Consider the following 24,004-nt stretch of genomic DNA (forward strand, 5'->3'; position numbering starts at 1 on the left):
AGAGTCATTGTGGGGACCTCTGTTTTCACCTTTTTGGCCTAGGTGGTCCCAGTACTTCTCTCGTTCTGTGACTGATGTCATAGGTGACAAGTGTGATTGGTCACTTCAGTGGTCCCTCCAGGCTGCTCATTCTTTAGCTAACTTCACCTTGCTCTGGCCTTATATAAAGGTCCCTGCCTCCTGGCTTCCAGTGGGTTCAGCCCACAAATCTGCAAACTTTTTCTCAAAGGGCCAGATAATAAATATTTCAGACTTTGCAGGCCATCCAGTCTCTGAGCAGCTACTCTACTCTGCCATTGTAGCATGAAAACAAACATACACAATAGGTAAACCAATGAGCATGGTCATGTTCCAATAAAACTTTATTTACAAAAACTGACAATAGGCTAAGATGTGGCCCATGGGCTGTGATTTGTCAATCAATGGTTTAGCCAATGGAGGATTGGGACAAGAGCTCAGAAGGAGAGAGTAGAATAAATCTCTGCAGACTGCTGTGTCCTTCCATTGGGGGTTACAGTTCTTCTCAGGGAGTCCCCTCCATGTAGCTGTTTCTGTTGGGTCTGGAAATTGTTCCCTCTCCTGGCCCTCTAGGCTTAGATGTGGGAAAGGTGCTCCATTCTTACTGGCATGTTGCTTTATGCTGTGGGCCCCTTCTCCTTGACTCTGACTGTACTTTTGCTGGTTCCTGCATCCATCTCTTCTCATATAGCTCAATTTGAGTGTGCTATCAATTTCCTGCTGGGATTAAGACACCTGGCAATGCAGGGTTTCCTGGGATATGGGACCTCTAAAACTGAAAGCTAGACAGTCCCGGTAAACCAGGATGATTAATCTCCCTTACTTGAACCCAGCCCTGCCTCCTCTGTTGTCCCTCCTCCAACTACCTTCATTCTGGCCCTCAGCACCCCCAACTTGGATAACGGCTTTGCTGGCCAATGAGTAAATACAGTGGCCAGATGGAGTCTGTAGCCATCACCATGTGCACCTCTCTGCTAGAGCTTATTTGCCCTTGGAGCAAAGTCTGTAGCTGATGTTTGACAAGCTAAGGAGACTCTAGTGTAGTCCCTCAGCCTACTGTAGAAGCTCTTCACGTTATCATATTTTACACTGCATAATTTTTGAAGATGATCCCCCCTCTTCCAAATTCTAGTATAGGAGAGGTATGCTATTTTTCCATAAGAAAAATCAGACTTACTTTGAAAAAGCAGTAGGATTAGCAGACACTTTGAAATATTACATTAATCCAGCTTGGGGTGAAAATATCCAAAGGACTGACTCATGAAATTTCAGGTAATTGAACTTCTGGACTCAAACAGACATGAGAAGAAAAAGTTATGTTCCTTCAAACTATTCCAGCTCAGATGATTTTTTTCTTTTTAGTTCAAAACCTGACAAAGGTTTGCTTGATGAGAAGAAGAGACCACCTTCCCCACTCTGAAAGTTAATGCTATAATGATAATAGGAGGGCTTATGACTGAATCTGCATTCAGATACACTGATTTTGTTTGCTTTTAGTGGCAAGCAGGCTTAGCAGGTTAGAGAAGAGGGGTGATGTTTTGATACTGTGGTGAAGCTGAGGGGGGTGATGTCCTTAGTCTGAGGAGACCAACATGAAGCCACGTTTATCGCCCTAAAATGTCTGTGTCTTCAAACAAGTGGGCTAAAGAGAGAGGGCCTGATGCTTTGAAAAGAAAAAAACATAAATAACTTGGTCAGGCACGATGGCTCACACCTGTAATCCCAGCACTTTGGGAGGCCGAGGTGGGCAGATCAGTTGAGGTCAGGAGTTCGACACCAGCCTGACCAACAAGGTGAAACCTTGTCTCTACTAAAAACACGAAAGAAATAGCCAGGTGTGACGGCACGTGCCTGTAACCCCAGCTACTTGGGAGGCCGAGGCAGGAGAATTTGCTGAAACTCTGGAGGCGGAGGTTGCAGTGAGCTGAGACCACCACACCGCACTGCAGCCTGGGTGACAGAGTGAGACTCCATCTCAAAAACAAAAAAAAAAAGAAAAGAATGAAACTTGCATAATGGAGCAGGCTCAGTCAGGTTCTCAAGATCTAGAAGACAGTAAATGTGGAAGCTGCTTTAAGGAGATATTGGAGACATTTTAATGGTGGTGGAAGTTTCGTTGTAACACAAATGACTTCTCTGCAGCCATTCAAGGAAGACTCTTTTCCTGTGAGTGTTAGTAGATGAAGAGTGGAAACTCAGGTGCTTGGCAAGATCAGAAAGTTAGTGTCAATGAGTGAGGAGGCTTGGGTATAAGAAAAGTCTATATGAAGACACAATTACAAACGAAAAATCACTTTTAGTTGACTATAAGGCAAAGAGCAGTGCAACTGTGATGACAGAAGGCAGATGGTACTTGCTGGGGACACATGGGATGCATGGCCTATGGGCATCTAGAAATGAGGCCTGTCCATCAGGAGGTCATCCTCATCATCCATGCAGTGTTGCCCTGTTTAACTCCAAGCTCAGTGTTGTCCCAAATCCAGACGCTCGGTGAAAATCCTTGATATTTGAATGGCAGCCTCTACAAGCTAAAGGTGGTCTAGCAGATATAGTGGCCATATGGGACCTGCCGGCCATGATTTTTTGCAGCCTCTCTGTTAGTGCATGCTTGCCCTGGGAACAAAGCCTATGGCTGGTGTTTAAAATGGGAGATACTAGTGTGGCTGACATGTCTGTGTTCTGAACAGCAGTATGGCACTATAGACAAACTTTCAAGGTCAAATTGATTATCCTCTAGCTTAGTAAAGCAGCAGCTCCCTAATTATGTCAGGAGGCAGGATTATCTCTGATCATTTGAGCTAGGACTCCGGATAAAACATCAAAAGCAATATTTAAATAACACACAGCCATGATTAAGGATTCACTGCATTTTCTCTTACTATAAAACCAAAATTGTGGTGGCCCATTTTGCTCCATTACTGGAGGGTTTTCCAGGCTATTTTAACTCATACATAGTGTAACCCTCTCCCTTATTACAAAATGTCACTCTGGGAAAGAGCAAAGCTGTATTTTGTGGTACAGTGGTACGATGGTTTATGTTCACAAAGGTCCTACAAAAATTCAGAAAAGTTCTTAATCCAAATGATCTAGAAATAGGAACTGGAATACCTAGTTCTGTGCTGGAGCTGCTTAACCCACGAAAGACAGCTGTACACAGCTCTTCACAACTCTATATTCAGTAATGTCACATTAGTAGCTTGAAATTAGCCATGATGGAAACATTTATGCCCTGGACATTGTCAAAAGTCACAAATCAAGGCATTTCTTTCTTGGAGAGCTGGCCATTAAACACTCACTAGGATGTCCTTGGGTACCCGTCACTGCTAGAAGAATTCCCTCCCTCCCTGTGTTTCTCCCTTGAAATCTGAGCCTGCCTTGCATTCTACTTAGACATTATATATATGTACACACACACATATATACATATAGGTATACACACACATATATACACACATATATGTACATACACACACACACACACATATATATATATATATATATTTTTTTTTTTTTGAGATGGAATTTTGCTCTTGTTGCCCAGGTTGGAGTGCAGTGGTGTGATTTCAACTCACTACAACCTCCACCTCCCGGGTTCAAGCAATTGTCCTGTCTCAGCCTCCTGAGTAGCTGGGATTACAGGTGCGCACCACTATGCCCAGCTAATTTTTTGTATTTTTAGTAGAGATGGGGTTTCATCACGTTGGCCAGGGTGCAGTGGGGTGATCTCAGCTCACTGCAGCCTATGCCTCCCAAGTGTAAGCAATTTTCCTGACCTCAGGTGATCCACTCGCCTTGGCCTCCTAAAGTGCAGGAATTACAGGCGTGAGCCACTGCACCTGGCCTAGACATTATATTATTATCTTGCATGCTACTCTAGAAATATAAAGCAGAAGAAAACGTGCATATTAAATTACTTTTTAATTCCTATCTTCTCAAAAATTCTTGCCTTTTAACAAGTTGTTATCAAGACAACAAGGAATTTTTTAATCATCAGGGTAGTTCAGTCTTGAGAGATCTGAGTCCTTCTGAGTAGTAACCAGTAGCTGCACCAAAGAGACAGTTCAAGGACTTCAAATGGTGGTAGTCCTTGAATTTCAAGTCCTTGGGAGTTCAAGGCCTACCATCATTTGTGGTTTTTCACACTGCACCACTCTTTATTTGTTTAAAATATAAGAATATACAGGCAAAATCAGCTAAATGGGAGTTGTCTAGAGCAGTGCTTTCTCCAGTGACCTTACTAACCCCTCCATGAGGACTCAGTTAATTCTGATCTCTATTTTGCTGTTTCTATGAGATCAGAAGTCCCCAGCCTTTCTGGCAGTAAGGGCTGGTTTCATGGAAGACAATTTTCCCATGTACCACGGACATGGGGGAGGGGAGGATTTGGGGATGATTCCACCACATTACATTTATTGTATACTTTATTTCTGTTATTATTACTTTATCATATATAATGAAATAGTTATACAACTCACCATAGTGTAGAATCAGTGGGAGCCCTGAGCTTGTCTTCCTGTAACTAGACAGTCCCATCGGGGGTGATGAGAGACAGTGACAGATCATCAGGCATTAGATTGTCTGAAGGATCATGTAGCCTAGATCCCTCACATCTGCGGTTCACGATACAGCTCGTGCTCCTGTAAGACTCTAATGTTATTGCTGTTCTAACAAGAGGCGGAGTTCAGGTGGTAACACAAGGGCTGGGGAGCAGCTATAAATACAGATGAAGCTTCACTCGTGGGCCCGCCACTCACCTCTTGCTGGGCGGCCAGGTTCCTGACAGGCTGCAGACAGGTACCCATCCGTGGCCTGGGGGTTGAGCATCCTTGTATTAGATTACCAACTCCATCCTTAATTTTTTCTTTTTTTGAGATGGAGTCTTGCTCTGTCACCCAGGCTAGAGTGCAGTGGCACATTCTTGGCTCACTGCAACCTCTGCCTCCCTGGTTCAAGCGATTTTCCTGCCTCAGCCTCCCACGTAGCTGGAATTGCAGACACCAGTCACCGCACCCAGCTAATTTTCGTATTTTTAGTAGGGATGAGGTTTCACCATCTTGGCCTGGCTGGTCTCGAACTCCTAACCTCATGATCCACCAGCCTCGGCCTCCCAAAGTGCTGGGATTACAGGCGTGAGCCACCGTGCCCAGCCCGTCCTTAAACTTCTTAAATTGTGTTTTTAAAGAAGGTATTAGCATGTCAGTCTTTCCTACGATGTTTTGTGTTTCCTGAAGATAGGCACCTTGCCTTTTTGTGTATAATGCCAATTTATGTATATTGTCTTGGCACTGACACACAGTAGGCACTCAGTAGATGCTGCTTGCATCAGTGAATGAGTCCTTCAGAATACGACCAATTGGCATCCAGTGAGCAATTGTTCACATTCCTTTTAATTCAGGATGGTCAAATGTTTGTATGAACATTTGGGGAAACATCTTAACTGTCTGTTAGGCAGTTAGATTTTAAAGAAAAGACGCGTATTCATATACTCCAACTCGGGGAAGATATGTGGCATTCTGCTTAACACAGTCAGTTCCTTGCTTTCCACACCAATGTGTGCTTGATTTGTTTCTTTTCTTCTAGAACTTTCCAGAATGAGAAACTTTAGCAGGAAAAAAAAAACAAAAAAACAGCTTAACAAGATAGACGTTTTAGTTCAATAGAAGAATTTTTCCTGTGTGAAAAAGTAAATTACAAACAGGACTTTGCTTCTGAAAGATAATTAATAAAAACCTTCCCATGTGATGAGAAATCTGACGTCTTGTCTAATGTCTGGCAGAGAAGAAAGTGTTGAGAGCTGCACAGTTGGAATAAAATGTTCCACTTCACAGCAAGGCCGAGTAGGATCTGATAATTATTTCTAGGCAAGAATAGTTCATAGTCTAATTGTGAAATTGACACAACACCAGGCCTGGCTACGTGACTATTCACCGTCAGTGAGGTCTTCGTTTAGGCTTTCCTGATTTCACAGGTAAATATTGCCAGGAATGTGGGTGATCATGGAATGACTCCCTCGTGGATATTTTGGACTACAGTTGTATCTACAGAACTTTCCCTTCCCTCTTAGAAGCTTCTCATGGGCTGTGATAGGCTGAGTAATGGTCCCCTAATAAGTCCACATCCTAATTTTCAGAATGTGTGAAGGTTACCTGTATGATCCAGATGAGCATGATGTAATCACAAGCTTATAGAAGGGAAGTAGGAGGAACCAGAGTTAGAAAACAGAAGACAATGTGATGAAGGAAGAGAGCCAGAGAGAAACGGATGAGAAGAGGCCATGCTGCTGGCTTGAAAGGAGGAGGCTGTGAACTAAAGGATGTAGATGACCTAGCTGGAGAAAACAGATTCTCCTGAAGGAGTTCAGCCCTGTGGCTTCAGACTTTGGAACTATAAGGTAATAAAGTGTTTTCTTTGAGTTGGAGTCTTGCTCTGTTGCCCAGGCTGGAGTGCAGTGGCGCAATTTTGGCTCACTGCAAGCTCCACCTCCTGGGTTCAGGCTATTCTCCTGCCTCAGCCTCCTGAGTAGCTGGGACTACAGGTACCTGCCACCACGCCCTGCTATTTTTTTTTTTTTTTTTTTTAGTAGAGACAGGGTTTCACCATGTTAGCCAGGCTGGTCTCGATCTCCTGACCTCATGATCTGCCCACCTTAGCCTCCCAAAGTGCTGGGATTACAGGCGTGAGCCACTGTGCCCAGCCAATAAAGTATTTTAAGCCCCCCACATTGTAGTACTTTGCAGCAATATGAAATTGTACATGCAGCAATATGAAATTGATACATGGGGGCATGTTTTCCTGAAATCAGAGCCTAAGATGAAAATCAGGTATAGGTAGTTTTCTTAGGGAGGTGATCCAGGAAGCACGAGTAAGGAAGGATGAGAAGGCAGGAAAGGAGAGAGAACCAATGTATTCAGGAATCCTTGAGGTCACTGCTGTAGACAGCCAGGGGCCAGTCCACAGGGACCTCGAGAGGCACAGGGAATGACTCTCAGATGTGTCTGTCTGCAAGAAGGCAGGTGAGAGCATTCAGCCAGCTGTCATTTCCAATGCACTGAGGGCTGTCCGCAGGAGCATTAACTCCCCCTCCTTTCCCCTCTCTGCTTTTCCTCACATTAGCCAAGCTCCTGCAGTGTAGGAGAAAGCGCCAAAGCAGAATGCAGAGACTGAGGGCACTCTAAGGGGCAAGCCTGACTTCTTTGGAAACTCATCGCAGCAGCGACTGAGATCAGAGGTTGGCAGAGGTATTGGCCACAGCCACCAGCGGCATCCTCTATTGGGCTGAAGCCTCAAATTCCAGACCTATTCATTTAATAAGGGTCCCATCTGTTGTCTCTGTGGATTCATTGTTTTTTGGTGTAGACCAGACAAGTTTTCCAGTGCCTGGCACATGGTAGGCATTCACCATTTTCTCAGTTGAACTCCCTAGGGCTACTAAGGCCCACCCAAGAGTACCTCATATAGGGGCTCCTTTGTTTGACTTAAGGGGAGTTTGTATTATTTGGCATTTGACATCACTAATTTAATTACAAAAAAATTCATAAATAGATGCAAATACCACCAACCCTGAGCAGGCACATCGTCTGGTTTCTACTTAGGGCCAGCCAGCAGGCCAGGCATTCCCAGTGCACTAACTTAAATTCTTACAAAACTATTTTTCCTTTTGAGTTTTCCAAGTGAGCCCAGTGGCTTAATCCTGGAATCTTAATAGTAAAGAGTTAATTCTATTTAGACAAAAATTGTGATTTCATTGAGTGAATTGTTCTTGGTTCTGTTGTATCCAAACTGAAAGAGGGCATGCATCGCCCTATTTTGAGACAAAACACCTTCAAATAATCTGGAAAACGAACCAGAATTTATTTCTGCCAAATGGCTCACTGTTTCTTGAACTGGCATGCTCTGGTATTTGCATTGATCAAACTTCTGCATGGAACCTTTGTTCTTAGAGCTTGTCACGTGAAAAGTTTCAATCATCTTTCTAATATGTCCTTGGTCTGTGACATGGTCCCAGTCCTTGTTTTCATCCAAAGAGCTTGTTGTTCCTTCTTCTTTATTTCCACAATACTTTATACATACCCTCTATATTAATAGAACTATAATATTAATGTATACTTATTATATAATAAATATATATCCGATATCAATATCAATAACTAGCACATAACACCTACTGTGAACCAGTTTCTGTCCTGAAACATTTGATTTGTGTTGACTCATTGACTCCTACAACCAATGGGAGTAGACACAATTATGAGTTGTGTTTTGCAAATGAGGAAACTAAGGCAAAGACTAGTTAAGCAACTTGCTCAGGGTCACATAGAAACTAACTGGAAAAATTGAGATTTGTACCCAGTTAGTCTAGCCTGGGAATCTTTACTTTGAACTACTTTCTAACTGGTTCCCAATGTATAGAAACATAGGTTGTAATTTATTATATGTTCATGTGTCTGTCTTTCCTTCTAGATAATAAGTTTTTTTTAGGGTTTTATTCATTTTTCCATCTCTAGGAAAAATGTTATCTGCCAGAGCTGGCAGATAACAGAAATGTTAAATTTTCACTAAGAGAATCGATTTTAAAATGAACCCGATGATGCTGTCATAATGGCAGATCAAAATGTCCCGTAACTTGAAAGAGGCAATTACTGAAACAACAGCAACAAATAAAATAACAAAATAAAATAAAAAGCGAATGGTAATGCTTATTTATGCTGAGGAGAGGAGCACTTCGGACAGTCATTGCCACATCCTGACTCTGACAGCCTTGTCAAAGCATTCCAAAGCCATGACCTTCTCTCATTCTCCCTTCCTTCCCCACCTCTCCTTCATATTCCATCTGCTATTCCTTTCTTTGTAACTCCTCTATTTTGCCTTCTTCATTGGTTTACCCAAATTATATTTACATGTTAAAATATCAAGTAAAGGGAACCCATATTTTCCAAGAGTCTGTTGTGGGGACAGGCTACAGTAGACTACATCAGTTCCCAATGGCTGCCGTAAAAAATGATCACATATTTAGCAACTTAAAACAAGCACAGTATTGTGCAGTTTTGAATGTCAGAAGTTCAAAATGGGCTTCACCGGACTAAAATCGAGGTGTTGGCAGTGATGCATTCCTTTCTGGAGTCTCTTGGGGAGAATTATCTTTCTGCCATCTCCAGTTTCTAGAGGCCGCCCACATTCCTTGGCTCCTGGCCCCTTCCTCCATCTTCAAAGTCAGCAATGTGAGGTTGAGTTCATCTCGTACCACATCACTCTGCCCTCACCTTCATCATCGCATTTCTTTCTCTTATCCTCTTTTCCATTTTCAAAGATACTTGCAATTACGTTGGGTTTATGTAATTACATAATCCAGGAGGAGCATGCTGTTTTAACGTTAGCTGATTGCCAACCTTAGTTACCCTTTGCCATGTAATCTAGCACACTCACAGGTCCTGGGGAGTAGGGTGAGAATATCTTTAGGGGACTATTGTCTATTCTGTTTGCATTATCTCATTAAAGCCTCCCAGTGACTGTTTCTCTTGCAAAGAGCATGTGAAGGCCATTCACTCTGAATTAATTTGCCAAAAGCCAGAGAAATGACCACACAGCCAGAGTTTGGACTTAGGTTAGTTTTGGCTTTTTGCCCCATGCTTTCCCTTGTTTTCTTGTTTTATTGTGCTTCACTTTTTTTTTTTTTGTATTTCACAGGTATTGTATGTTTTACAAATTGAAGATTTGTGGTGTTGAAGTCAAAAATGTCGAGATGAATCTCTAAATTTAGCATTTCATTTGGGAAGAAAGACTTGCAATTTGGGGCATTTATGCAGATTAGACAGTCTTTGGTATGTTCAAAGAACAAAGAGAAAGCTGGAGGTTTTGTAACAGTGAGAAATGTTAGGTATTGCTCTTTGAGAAAGTTCATTGACACTCGTAAGGTTCTGGGAAGCTGGCAAGCTTCAGCTGGTGAGTAACATCAGTGAGAAAATTAGTCCTGGAGTTGCAGCTAATTATCTTGAAGCTATTGGTAAAACTGGGTTCAGGTTACAGCAGTCAGACTTGCAGAGAATTACACTGTTGGAGCAATGCTTTGTGTCCCTCGTTTTTTTTTCTCTGGCTTCTTGGCTTTGTTTTAGTTGGGTATGACAAGAATAACCCAGTTTGTAGGATCAACTTTCGCCTTGACAATTCTACACTCAGCAAGTTTATCAGTGCTGTTTTTCCAATGGTATGTGATCAATTTGTGTCTCTGTCTCATGTTTTGGTAATTCTCCTAGTTTCTTTACTGTTTTTAAAATTATTACTTTGCCTGTTTTGCTGATCTCTGGCTAGTGACCTTTGATGTTACTATTGTGATTTTTTTTGGTGGTAGGGGGGGCATGAACTGTGCCCATATAAGATGCCAAACTTAATTGGTAAGTGTGTGTCCTGACTGTTCCACCAACTGGTCCTTTACCCATCTGTCTCCTTCCCCTCCAACCTTCCTATTCTCTGAAACACAGCAACATTGAAGTTACGCCAATGAATAAGCCTACAATAAAGCACTTCCTTTGCCTCTAAGTGTTCAACAGAAAGGAGGAGTTGCACGTCTCTCTCTTTAAATCAAACCTAGAAATGATTAAGCTAGGTGAGGAAGGCATGTCAAAAGCTGAGATAGGCTGAAAGCTAGGTTTCTTGTGCCAAACAGTAAAGTTGTGAATGCAAAGGAAAAGTTCCTGAAGGAAATTGAAAGTGCTATTCCACTGAACACATGAATGATAAGAAAGTAAGACAGCCTTATTGCTGACATGGAGAAAGTTTTAGTGGTCTGAATAGATGATCAAACCAGCCACAACATTCCCTTAAACCAAAGCCTAATCCTGAGCAAGGCCTTAACTCCTTTCAATTCTCTGACGGTTGAGAGGTGAGGAAGCTGCAGGAGAAAAGTTGGAAGCTAGAGGTTAGTGTGTGACGTTTAAGGAAAGAAACTGTCTCTATAACATAAAAGTGTGAGGTGAAAGCCGGGTACAGTGGCTCACGCCTGTGATTCCAGCACTTTGGGAGGCCGAAGCAGGTGGATCATGAGGTCAGGAGAGCAACACCATCCTGGCCAACATGGTGAAGCCCCGTCTCTACTAAAACTACAAACATTAGCTGGGTGTGGTGGTGCATACCTGTAATACCAGCTACTTGGGAGGCTGAGGCAGAAGAATTGCTTGAACCAGGGAGTAGGAGGTTTCAGTGAGCTGAGATTATGCCACTGCACTGCAGCCTGGTGACAGAGTGAGACTGTCTCAAGTAAATAAATAAATAAAATAAAAAGTGTGAGGTGAAGCAGGAAGTGCTGATATAGAAACTGCAGCAAGTCATCCAGAAGATCTAGCTAAGATCATTGATGAAGATGGATACATTAAATAATAAGTTTTCTATGTGGTTGAAATATCATACTGGACGAAGATTCCAACTAGGACTTTCATAGCTAGAGAGAAGAAGTAAAGGACAAGCAAACTCTTTTATTTGGGACTAATGCAACTGGTGACTTTAAGTTGAAGCCAATGCTTAGTCACCATTGCAAACATCTTAGGGCCCTTAAGAATTAAGCTGAATCTACTCTGCCTGTGTTCTGCAAAAGGAACAACAAAGCCTGGATGACAGTACATCTCTTTACAACATGGTTTATTCAATGTTTTAAGCCCACTGTTGAGAACTACTGCTCAGAAAACTATATTCCCTTCAAAATCTTACTGTTCATTGACAGTGTACCTGGTCATCCAAAAGTTTTAATGGAGATGTATAAGGAGATAAATGTTGTTTTCATACCTGCTAGTACAACTTCCATTTTGCAGCCCATGAATCAAGAGAAATATTGACTTTCAAGTTTTATTATTAAAGAAATAAATTTTGTAAGGCTACAACTTCTCAAGATAGTGATTCCTCTGGTGGATCAGGACAAAATGAGTTGAAAACTTGCTGAAAAGTATTCACCATTCTAGATGCCACTAAGAACATTTGTGATTCCTGGGGGGAGGTTAAAATGTCAAAAATAACAGGAGTTTAGAAGAAGTTGATTTCAGTCCTCATGGATGACTTGGAGAAGTCCAAGACTTCAGTGGAGGAAGGAAGTACAGATGTGGTCAAAATGGCAACAGAACTAGAATTAGAAGTAGAGCTTGAATATGTGTTTGAATTGCTGCAAGCTCATGATAAAACGTGAATGGATGAGGAGTTGCTTCTTATGGATGAGCGAAGAAAGTGGTTTCTTGAGATGGAACCTAATCCTCCTGAAGATGCTGTGAAGATTGTTGCAGAGACAATAAAGGATTTAGAATCATACCTAAATTTAGTTGATAAAGCAGTGAGAGGACTGCTTTCAATTTTGAAAAAGTTCTCCTGTGGGTTAGATGCTACCAGATAGCATCACATGCTATAGGGGAATCATTCATGAAAGGAAGAGTTGATAGATTGGCAAACTTCATTGTTTTCCTATTTTAAGAAATTGCCACAGCCTCTCCAACCTTCACAACCACCACCCTGATCAGTCAGCAGCCATCAAAATGGAGTTTGAAGGTTCAGAGAATCATTATCACTTTTTAGTAACAAAGTATTTTTAAATTAAGGTATGTACTTTCTTTTTAGAAATAATGCTATTACATACTTAACAGGCTACATTATAATGTAAACATAACTTTTATATGCACTGGGAAGGCAAAAAGTTCACATGACTCACTTTATTGTAATATTCGTTTTATTGGTATGGTCTGGAACCGAACCTGCAGTATCTCCGAGGGATGCCTGTACGTGCAGCTTCCTTATTTATAGTTTGAGGAGAGTATGTTGGGTAGCATCTTTTAGAAATAAAGTCTAGGATGTTAGTTTCAAGTTTTGTATGAAAGCAACAATAAGGCCAGGCTCCATGACTCATGCCTGTAATCCCAGCACTTTGGGAGGCCGAGGTGGGGGGTGCAGATCATGAGGTCAGGAGTTTGAGACCAGCCTGGCCAACATGGTGAAACCCCATCTCTACTAAAAATACAAAAAAATTAGCTGGGGGTAGTGGTGGACGCCTGTAATTCCAGCTATTTGGGAGGCTAAGGCAGGAGAATTGCTTGAACCCGGGAGGCGGAGGTTGCAGTGAGCCAAGATCACACCACTGCATTCCAGCCTGGGCAACAGAGTGAGACTCCATCTCAAAAAAAAAGAAGGAAAGAAAAGAAAACAACAATAGGACAGACCAAACTAAAAGCAGTCTCCCCTTTTACGTCCCCAAGAACTACAAAATCACTCGGAAGTGTCTATGACCTTAATGACCAACAAGGTGTCCGGTGTTCTGTGTTCCCGGGGCTATAAAACACCAGGAATATTTTAAGGAGGTCAGACTCAGCAGGAGCGTGGATGACATGAGTTTATACACACAGTGAGTACATGCACATGTGTGTACATGTGTGTGTATGTGTGTGCATGCACGTGTCCTGGAATGCTACATTGCTCCATGCTGTAGGCAGTGTGCCTTTATAAAACCTTCCAGGACTCTGAGCCTGTGCTCTTTGGAAGGATAAAGAATCAATCAAAATACATTGCTGTGATATTTTTACATCCTGCAAGTATCCTTTCTTCCCCACAAATCTAAGACCCTCCAAACTGATCTCAGTACACTGACTTTAACAAGAGTAAACCAGAGGTGTTTTGTGGCAGGGATAAAGTACTATCCACCCACACTAATGACAAAAAAGCAAAGAGTTGGAGATAGGAAAACAACAAGGATCCCAGAGACACTAGGGTGTTGGTTTGGAAAATACCTTTTTGGAGCTGGTTTAAGAGGGGATGGAACCTGAGAGTGTTCCCAACCTGATAAGATAATTATTTGTGGCAGGAAGTTTCTCTCTTTATTTGTGGCTACTTTGGAGATAGTTGTGTCACGTTTTTCTTCAATCTTGATGCTTCTCACTGGTCTCTGGGACATATCTGTGATGTCAGTGGTATCAAAGACTTTTCCCCCCTTGTTCCATGGATGTTTAGTGTACAGTCAGCTTCTGTAACAAACAATGCCAAATCTCAGTGACTTTGTACAGGGTAGCGTGGATATGTCTTGTGGGGCAGTTCTCCTGAGTAACTGTCTTCTGTGCAGTGACTGATTCTGGGCTCTTTCTATTGGATGACTGCCACTTTGGGAGTCCTTATTTCCTATTTTCATGGATAGGAGAAGAGAAGATATCATGTAGGACATTCAAGGGCCATGTCTAGAAAAGATGAGAATCCTTCCACCCTTATTCTGTTGGCCAGTGCCTAGTCCCATGGCTAAAATTGTAATGGAGCAGCAGCACCAGGTCCTATTGTGACAAGTGGCCAGAGACTAATCTCAATGACAGTTCTTATAGCTCAAAGAGGTATTTGCAAAATCTAAAGGAAAGGTTGTCAACTCAAATGCCTAGACGTCCAGGCAAGTGTTTAACTGAATTGAGTGAGCAGGAACAAGAACAGGGAGTGGTGCTGAGAAGGAAAGCTTGGAGAGGGGCACTCTCCATAACATGACAATTTAACTTGATGACAGACTTCTCTGGCTAAACTAACCACATCTACTGGCCACATCCATCCCGTACGCTGCCAGTTGGCAACCCACAGTATGTGAGAGAAAAAGAAAAAAATCCTTTCTCTGGAAGCAAACTCCAAAGTTGGCTATATTCTTGAATCAGTACCTGTCAGGATAAACAAAAACCCTTTCTTTTTAAGAAAGTTCCGTACTGCGGCAAATAAGTGGAAGCTAAAAAGAAAACCAGGTATAAAGAGTGTGATTTAAGAATTTGCTGTCTCAGGCCAGGCGCGGTGGCTCATGCCTGTAATCCCAGCACTTTGGGAGGCCAAGGGGGGCGGATCACAAGGTCAGGAGATTGAGACCATCCTGGCTAACATGGTGAAACCCCGTCTCTATTAAAAATATAAAAAATTAACCGGGCGTGGTGGCGGGTGCCTGTAGTCCCAGCCACTAGGAAGGCTGAGGCAGGAGAATGGTGTGAACCTGGGCAGTGGAGTTTGCAGTGAGCCAAGATCGTGCCACTGAACTCCAGCCTGGGCGACAGAGCAAAAAAAAAAGAATTTGCTGTCTGTGCATAAATTTAGGGTGGTGGCTCCTGCATGAAAGAGAGATCTCTGAGCTGCTACTTTAAAGGATGCTTGGTGACCTACAAAGGTAACACAACTCAATAACATCAGGCACTGATGTTCTCATTGTGAAGCTGATCCCGAGATGCAAATGCCCCCTGATCTTCTACTGTCTGATTTAGGTCCCTGCTATATCCCTGTGCGTAGCCTGAACAGTCTATTCACTGAACAGTTTTATAGTAACAGCAAAAGTAATAATATGTTGGTAATATTGTCAATGTCTCCTCTGGAGAATATCAGTGAATCCTGAATATGGATTTAAATACAATACATACAAATAACAACAGCAAGCATTTATTGAGCAAGTACTATGTACCAGGTACTACTTAAGGCTCTTTACAATAATTAACTCACTTAATCCTCATAACTTGTAAGATACCATTACTCCTGCTTTTCAGCTTAGAAAACTGAGACACAGAAGGCTACTTGCCCAAGGATAGCCCACTGGTAAATAAGATTCACCCTGAGCCAGTGTGGCTTAGACCTGTGCTTATAGTCTGTCTGAAAAATGAATCTTTGTAGCAGACTGATGGTGATTTTTAGATAATAGAAATCTTTTGTAAATCACAGAATTTGATTATTACCGTACTTTCAAAGGTGTCTTGGTTACCTCTCATTTGTTGGGTACTCATTGATGCATAAATGGACAAAAATGTCATAGAGGAAGACTATGATTGCCGTGGTATTAAAGATAAATTTGGAATGATGCTCAGAGCATATAGTCTAGAAAACTTTTAGAGGATTTGGGGAAAACTATGTCCAGGTAGTATCTTCACACATGTGACATATGGTAATATTGGAGAAAGGGCTTGCCTGGTTTGGGAGTAATGTGCAAATACTAATTCTTACAGCAATGAGGGGTGCTGCTTTACTGCTTTACATCCCATTACCATACTTAGTGTGAATGAAATTGAAGAGTGGATATCCGTGGCAAGTTCAAGCATAGATACTGTTTTGAATTCTCTTAAGAAATCAAAGGGCAATAGCAGTAACTAGAACATTCTACAACTATTGACTGGTAAGATATTTAGCTTTTGGGGAAGTCCTAAATTAGCCTGGAATCATTTTTAAATGCAGTTTTGTAATTTCAGTGATGTGTTACATGAAACTCAAAGAGCCACAAAATAATTCATGTGTAAGCAAAGAGTGTGTTGGTTTAAAAGATGAGCCTGCATTCTTCTCCCTTTACCCAGATAATTCTTAATCATCTTTGAGATCCCAGCGGAAATGTCTCTTTGTGGTTTTGCTTTCCTTGATACCCTAGATGAGGTTAGACTTACCAATACCCCAACTTCTACATGCTCCTAAAGAGATCTATATTTTCCTTTCAAGTTAAATTTTAATCTTGGTGAATCACTTAAATTATGATTTGTTCATACCTCTTTTCTTTTTGAGACCATAATTATATTTAACAATTATTGACTCCTTATCCTGTGTAGCTCTTTTCTCATTGCTTTGGACAACGTGTGGCAAAGTCCTCACTGAATCCCAGGAGTCTAATAGGTATTTGTGAATGAATAATGCATGAGGAGTGAGTAAATGAATGAATGATTTGACTAATTCTCACCTCACTAAGTCACCCCTGGCCCAGCAGTGTACTGTGTACCTTCATGTTACAAATCATTTAACTTTAATTTTGCCTGGTAGGTGAAGTGTCCCAAGAATTTGTAAAGATAAAACTGTGCTTTTGGGTGTTCTCCTACTACTCCCCCACTCGTTAAGAGTCAGCAGCTGGAAAAAGGTTCATTTTTGTTTTTCTTTGTAACTCTAGAGGAATCCTGAATGAGCCCTGCCAAGTAATCTCAGAGACTGAGCCACAGATAGACAAAGACAGAGAACACACAGCTCACCTGCAGAGTGCTGTTCTGATCACTAACTGTGCTTTCTCTCAGTCCTGGCTTTTTATGCTCAGGATTCTGGGAGAAATTTCACCTTCCTTACTTCCTAAGGGATATCCAGTTTCCTGGTCTGGGAGCTGAGAGCAGAATTAGCCAATTAGAAGGTTAACACATAATTGTAGGCACTGAGTATTTGGAGACGACCCTTGACTATTTGCTAGTTAACTGAATTAATATTGGCCAGTTCTAGATTTTCTGCTTGCAAAATTGCCGGCAGATTTTTCTGACTCCTGGGTCTGCGTTCTGTGTATGTGCCACTTGGGATGCCAGCATGATGATTGCTTTCAGAATGATCTAACCAGAGCCTGCTCTCAAGACAAGGGAATCCATGACTCACAAGCGGAACCGTACAGATTCCAGACCACAGCATTCTTTTCCCTTTGATTTGAGGGAGATGATGTTGGTCAGGGTGATGACTCCCCCATTTCGATTTCTCTGATGGTGTTCAGGACAGCCACACAGTGAACCTCTTGAGATTGATTCTTGCTCCCTTCTTTGGGGTTCAGTGCATTTCAGAGGGCTGATATTTAGTTGCCCCCTTCTTTGGGGTTCAGTGCATTTCAGAGGGCTGATATTTAGAGAGAAGCCCTGGTTCCACAGCTTCCAACCTTTTGACACTGCTTTGAGTTCTCTGGTGGGGATGATAATGAATTTTCTTCAACTGTCTGTGTGCAGTGGTTAGGATTTTGCGGTCTGATTTTGAAGTTTTGTTTTCTAAGAAACAGACACAGAGTAGAAGATTTGAGTGCAAGTAATTTGAGTGATGCCAGAGATTGGTTTAAGAAAAATACTAGTTGGGTGCAGTGGCTCATGCCTGTAATCTTGACACTTTGGGGGGCCGAGGTAGGTGGATGACTTGAGCTCAGAAGTTTGAGAACAGCCTGAGCAACATAGTGAAACCTCCTCACTACAAAAAAATAGAAAAATTAGCTGGGCATGGTGACTAGTGCCTGTAGTCTCAGCTACTTGGGAGGCTGAGGTGGGAGGGTCGCTTGAGCCCAGGATGTTGAGGCTGCAGTGAGCCATGATTGAACTCCAGCCTGGGCAACATGGCAACACTTGGTCTCAAAAAAAAGAAGTTTTGAAAGTTAAAAAAAAAATAGAAAAAGTACGAATAGGGAGTGAGGAAATAAGTCAAGGAAGAGAAGGCAGGTAATGAATGTGAGTTATCAAGCCAGATACTCTGGTGGACATTGGCTCTCAGTCCCAGATGGAAACTGGGAGACAAAAATGCATATCTCCAAGTGATCTCACTAGAGGGGTAAGGGAGTTGGGGTATTTACATACCATTTCCCATCAGTTATTGGTTAAGGGCCACTCCCAGCATGTTGATTTCCAAACACTCTCTTCTGGCACTATGTTCAGATAAAATACCCTTCCACAAGCTTTAGAGACATATCTCAGATGAAGAAAAAAAAAATGCAAAGTCTTGCACATTGACACAGAAGGTCTGAGGGGAATGGGTAGGGCTCTGACAGAGTGCCTTTCAGGACACTTCAGCCTGGAGTCAGATGCTGGCTGCACCCATTCAAACTGTATGATCTTAGGCAAGCTTATTAACCTTTCCAGAATTTTGGATTCATCTTCTATAAAATATACCTTATAACAACACACATTTCATAGGCCTGCTGTGGAGATTAAATTAGATTATGTATATGGTGAGTTTAACACAGTAATTACCAAATAATAAGGGCTCAAAAATGGTAGCTTTCATTTAAGTGTTCTGGAGCCTTTTCTCTGTCCCCAGATGTGTGGTAGGTGCTCAGTAGAACTGGTGGTTGGTTGTGGTGGGGAGGTAATCCCTGTTTTTATGGGGTTGTAGCCTTTGCATACTAAACCTTAAGACCCTTTCTTATTTCACTAAGTTACACCTTGCCCAGAAGAGAGTCACTTACATTCCATACATTATGTTCCAAATCATGTAACCTAATTTTTTGACCATTGGATGAAGTGTCTCAAGCATCTACAAAGACAAAACTGTGCCTCTGAAAGCAATTGTAAATTTTAAGTTTTATAGTAGCCAAGTTTACAAAAGGAATAAGAAACTGATGACATTAATTTTAATAACATATATTTAGCTTCATATGTAAAATACTGTCATTTCCACATGTGATTAATATAAAATTATTGACTATTTTACATTCTTTTCCTTATTTAGGCATCAAAATCCAATTTGTGTCTTATACTTACAACATGTCAATTTCAGACCTATGACCTTTAAAGTACTGAGTAGCCACCAGTGGCTCATAGTCACCATATTGGGCCACAGTGAAGGCTTAACAGGCCCGGGTTTCCTTTTAGAAGTAAATTCCAACAGAATAGTTACATTTTCTCTTTCCTCCCCTTCATAGATGACAATGCTTCTTTGCTTGTATAAAAATAAAGTTGGTTTTAGCTTAGGCATCATGGAAAATTGACAGTTTCTGTAATAAAATTTCACACATGGAAACCATGGTGAGAATCTTAGCAGGTGTAAAAATCTGACGAAGTTATTTCTTTAACTGCAACTTAATGGAAACCGCAGCAGCTGTTCCATTTGCGTGTTCTCCAGATATCAGTGCCAAAAAGAATTGTTGGCAGCCACTGGAAAAGTATCAACTTACCTCTTCATTTGGGAAATGAAATCAAAACCTCAGCTTATTTCTAAAAGTTGCAGATTTGGTGAAAGTTAGCAGGGCAAACACATAAGCCGCTATTAAAATATTGATGGCTTCGGTTTTCTCAGGTGCTGCTGCTAACATCTGCAGAAGATTTGGACTGCACTCCTGGATTTCAGCAGAAAGTGTTCCATATCAATCAGCCAGCTGAATTCATTGAGGACCAGTCAATTCTAAACTGTAAGCAATGTCACTCGAAGATGCTTTTAGACTCTGCTCTTATTTGAATTTACTGATGTTTATGACTGTGTCTCAGAATGTGGTATTTCCTAAACTAAATGTTTTCTGATTATTTTTCATATGTCACTGCTTGACCCAAGATAGAAATTCTTGAATTCGGGCCTGGTCAACTTAGAGGTTAATACAGTGATATGCATCTCTTTTTAGTATTTTATCATCAGTGGGTATTTCCAGACCGCTCTCAGAAAAGGGGGCTGTCAGCCTCCAATGAGAGTTCTACACTGTGCAAAGGAAATGAAATTCATTTCCCATGGGCAGACCCCCAAGAGCAAAATCATTGCCTTCTTGCAGATTGCTGTTCTACCTGTAGTTTCTCATATATAGCATTAGATCAAAATAATGGTGAGAGTATGACATTGGCTTCTGAGAATTTTTAGACATAGGAATCAAAAACTCTTATTCTTAAGGCTAACAAGATGGTCTTTAGAAAGATTCAAAACCTCTACTGATTCTTCTGTGGATTAAACTCAAATCCTCCCAAATTCCAATTGATTTATTTACAATATGCATCCCTCATATCTGTGGTTATGATCTCTTTCTGTTTTTAATGTCAGTATTGTATTGTTTTATCTTTAAGAAGTGTTAGGGTACATTGCTAAATGCATAACAAGTACAGTATCAGTACAATGGAATTTAAAATTGATGGTAGACAAATAAGCATTTAATTGTAGGCTCTTGAGTACCTTGCTTAACAGTTGGAAATGAAGAGTATGGAAACAATTGATCTAAACTGATCAGATGCAGCCAGGTGTGATGGCTCACGCCTGTAATCTCACCACTTTGGGAGGCCAAGGACGATGGATGGCTTGAGGCCAGGAGTTCAAGACCAGTCTGGGCAACCTGATGAAACCCCATCTCTACTAAAAATACAAAACTTAGCTGGGCATGGTGGCACATGCCTGTAGTCCCAGCTACTTGGGAGGCTGAGGCAGGAGAATCACTTGAACCCAGGAGGTGGAGGCTGCAATGAGCCAAGATCGCACCATTGCACTCCAACCTGGGTGACAGAGCGAGACTGTGTCTCAAAAATATAAAATAAAATAAAATAAACTGATCAGATGCTCCAAGGTCTTTGCAAGGAAGGTGATTCCACATTGGCTCTTCTGATCTCAGGTTTGCTTTTGACACTAGTGAAGTTCCTTCAGTCCTATGGTATGTGGCTAACAAGTTCAAAGGAAAGAAAAACAAAGGCACACTGGACTGGATTGTTCTGTGAGGCTGGGACACACTGGAGGAGTCGAAAGGAACACATTAATGAAGATGCGCTGTTGAGCCTCAAGGGAGCTGTCCAAGGTGAAGCCTGTGCACCTCCTGATGAAATGACGCCAATGAAATCGTTTCAATAATTAGAGTCTGTAATGACAAGGTGCAGGACTGGCACAATAAGTGAATTCCAATATGTGATTTCCTGCTAATTTGATCTCTGAGTGTGACTCCTGGGTCTGGCCATCAGGAACCCTCATTTGTCTTTTCATTTTTGTATTTATCAGAATCAATATATTTCAAACAGAACTTGATTTGTGAGAACCATTTTTCTGGCTCTCCTCTCCTCTCTTCCTCTATCTTCCTTTTATTTTTTTTTCTAAGTGATTATCCCAAATGGCATCTATGTTAACATGCTTGGAAATGCGAAGCCATCCTGAGTATGGAAATTAATAGAGTTGGTATGCAAAGTAGACCTATAAATGTGATTGCTTCTGTAATCTTCACGATACCAAACGGCTTTTAATTCGCTGCTGAGAAGCTGGAAACAATCATACTATGGGGGATCTTTTTAATTTAAAGTAGGCCATACTGTACATTCCAGTATCACAGTTGTGTCTGTGTGTGTGTGTGTGTGTGTGTGTGTGTGCACGCACATGTTTTAATCCCCTAAGTAATTAAGTGGGTTATGGTTGTTGGTTCTGGGTAAGCTAGTAAATGCTAAATGGGACTAGGTTGATTATCAATGATAACACGTTCAGAAAAAAGTCAGTGACATGAGAATTGAGAACACTTAAATTTTTATGCTTGTGTGTGAGTTGTTGGGTAAGCAAAATTTGAGTAGCCCCTCTCAGTGAAACCGTATGTCCATGTATATTACGAGGGTAAAAAAACAAATACAAAGCAGATATGGTTAGGTACTTTCAAGTTCATCTCAAAGCAATGAACATGTTATGAGTATAGAGCCTGCAGATAAGGTTAATTGTGCCTAAATGAGGAAGAAAATTGTCATAGACTTAAGAATGCCTATTGAAAATAGTTTAGGAAAATCTGGATTTCCAGAAGTAGTAGCAGTGCTTTGCTTTCTTCCACTTGCAAGTAGAGGTAAAAAGCCCCAAATATTCAATAAACTTTTGTACCTAACCAACCAATATTTTCAGCCAGTCTTGCTCTCCTCTCTCTCTCTCATTCTCAGTTTATTTCATGTATGTCTTATAATGCAAAACAAAAACCTTCTGTCTCTGAAAAATGTGATTAATCAAGAAACCAATGAGTGATGTGTGCTATCAAATTGAAGACTCTACTGGCACAAGGCTAAATCTGAATGAAAAATGAAAAGAACCAAGTAGAACCAGAAAATTTTAAATGCATAGATTCCATTTCCCAAATCATTGTATACCAAAGATCCAGGAAATGGTTAGGGATATTTTAGTCTCATCTAAATATAGGTCAGTGTTGTACACAATAAGGAAACTAGATTAGTAGCATCATCTTGTGCCCTACTCATGACATTTGCACTTTACATTTTTCCTTTATCTTTGCAATATTTAAGAGCTTTGGTTACCGATCATTGTGAACTTTTGCGTTGCAGAGGGTGTAAACACGGCATGACCAATCAATTGATGTCTACACTCGTCACTCTTCTTTAAAGTTGTCTGAAAGTGCTGTCTCTTTGCCTGACAGACATAGTATATCTACCCCTACCTTAGACTTGTATTCATCCAATTCTGTGTTCAGCTTTTAGCAGGTTATGGGGAATGTTTATTCTGTGGATGGCTTCCTGCTATCTTTGTTCAGACAGTAATATTTCCTTTTATCCTTTTTCATCTTCCTCCTCAATTTTCAATGACTTATCTTTTTCTACTTTAACTGTTACTAATGGTCACCTCCACTCCTTTTATTTCCCTAATATTTTATTCACTGTTATCTCTGATACATCTTTCTCTCAGTTGTTCTAAAGCCTTTTATTTCCGTCACATCTGAATCACTCTTTATTCTACTCTCCTTTCCACTAACTAGACTTGCTTTCGTCTTAAAAAAGCCATTTTTCAACAAGCTGCTGGGATCAAAACATAGCATTCGGCTATTTCTTCTAACATAACCAGGGGGGCTCTTCACTGCATCTTTCAGAGAATGATGCAAAGCCCCCAACTCATGAAAACTTGCGTAAAACTTTCTTGGCTTTATCTCTTTCTTGAAAGTTTATCTGGGAAAACGTGATTCTTCCCATTTTTCAATGAGAAATACAGAAAGAAAGGAGAAGTCAGCTTAGAAGGCAACAACTCAGAAAGGAGGCATCCATTTAAGGTCTTTGAATTCAGAAAGGAATCTGTAAAAAGTTTATGGGAGGGGTTTTCTAGAGGTCTGGCACACACAACTCCCTCAAATTGCCCAGCATGGTAGTTCTTGCTTTTCCCCAAACATGACAATTGTGTGATCTGGGAGCTACAGAATTGGACAGCAACCCTGGTTACATCCTGACACACAGAACAGAAGATCCCCAATCTTAGAAGAATAGCTGTCTTGGGCAACTGAGCAGCCACCCAGCTGGCATGGGAAGATACCAAGTGATAAAATCTGACTATCCTATGATCTGCAAAATTCTAAAACAGAATAGACTGCTTTGCTACCATCAACTCAGACAGATTTTTTCAGCAAATATAAAAATGTGTGGTCATTGAGTTTATCAGGGGAAACCATACCCTTGAGCCTCTATTAGTAGGGGATGAGTCCAGTCTTTGGTGTCCAGAAAGGAGACCCTCATTGGCCACATAGCCACCATTAGAACTGTACTTTTTTTTACCCTGTTAATTCTTTATGGATCACTCCTCTTAGGCCACCCACATGCAAACACAGACATATAGATACAGAGAAAAATTGCAG

General features: G+C 41.2%; 1 protein-coding gene across 5 annotated transcripts in view; it reads left to right on the forward strand.

The window, feature by feature from the left end:
• CDH13 (cadherin 13) overlaps positions 1-24,004 on the forward strand; it is a 1,192,767-nt gene that overhangs the window by 214,389 nt on the left and 954,374 nt on the right. For all 5 annotated transcript variants that reach the window (XM_011942172.1, XM_011942173.1, XM_011942174.1 and 2 more), the window contains exon 2: positions 19,747-19,858. In XM_011942172.1, the coding sequence (XP_011797562.1) occupies positions 19,747-19,858 (112 nt within the window). The remainder of the gene's footprint in view (positions 1-19,746; positions 19,859-24,004) is intronic.

This window comes from Colobus angolensis, unplaced genomic scaffold, assembly GCF_000951035.1.
Source record: "Colobus angolensis palliatus isolate OR3802 unplaced genomic scaffold, Cang.pa_1.0 Scaffold207, whole genome shotgun sequence".
NCBI lineage: Eukaryota > Metazoa > Chordata > Mammalia > Primates > Cercopithecidae > Colobus > Colobus angolensis.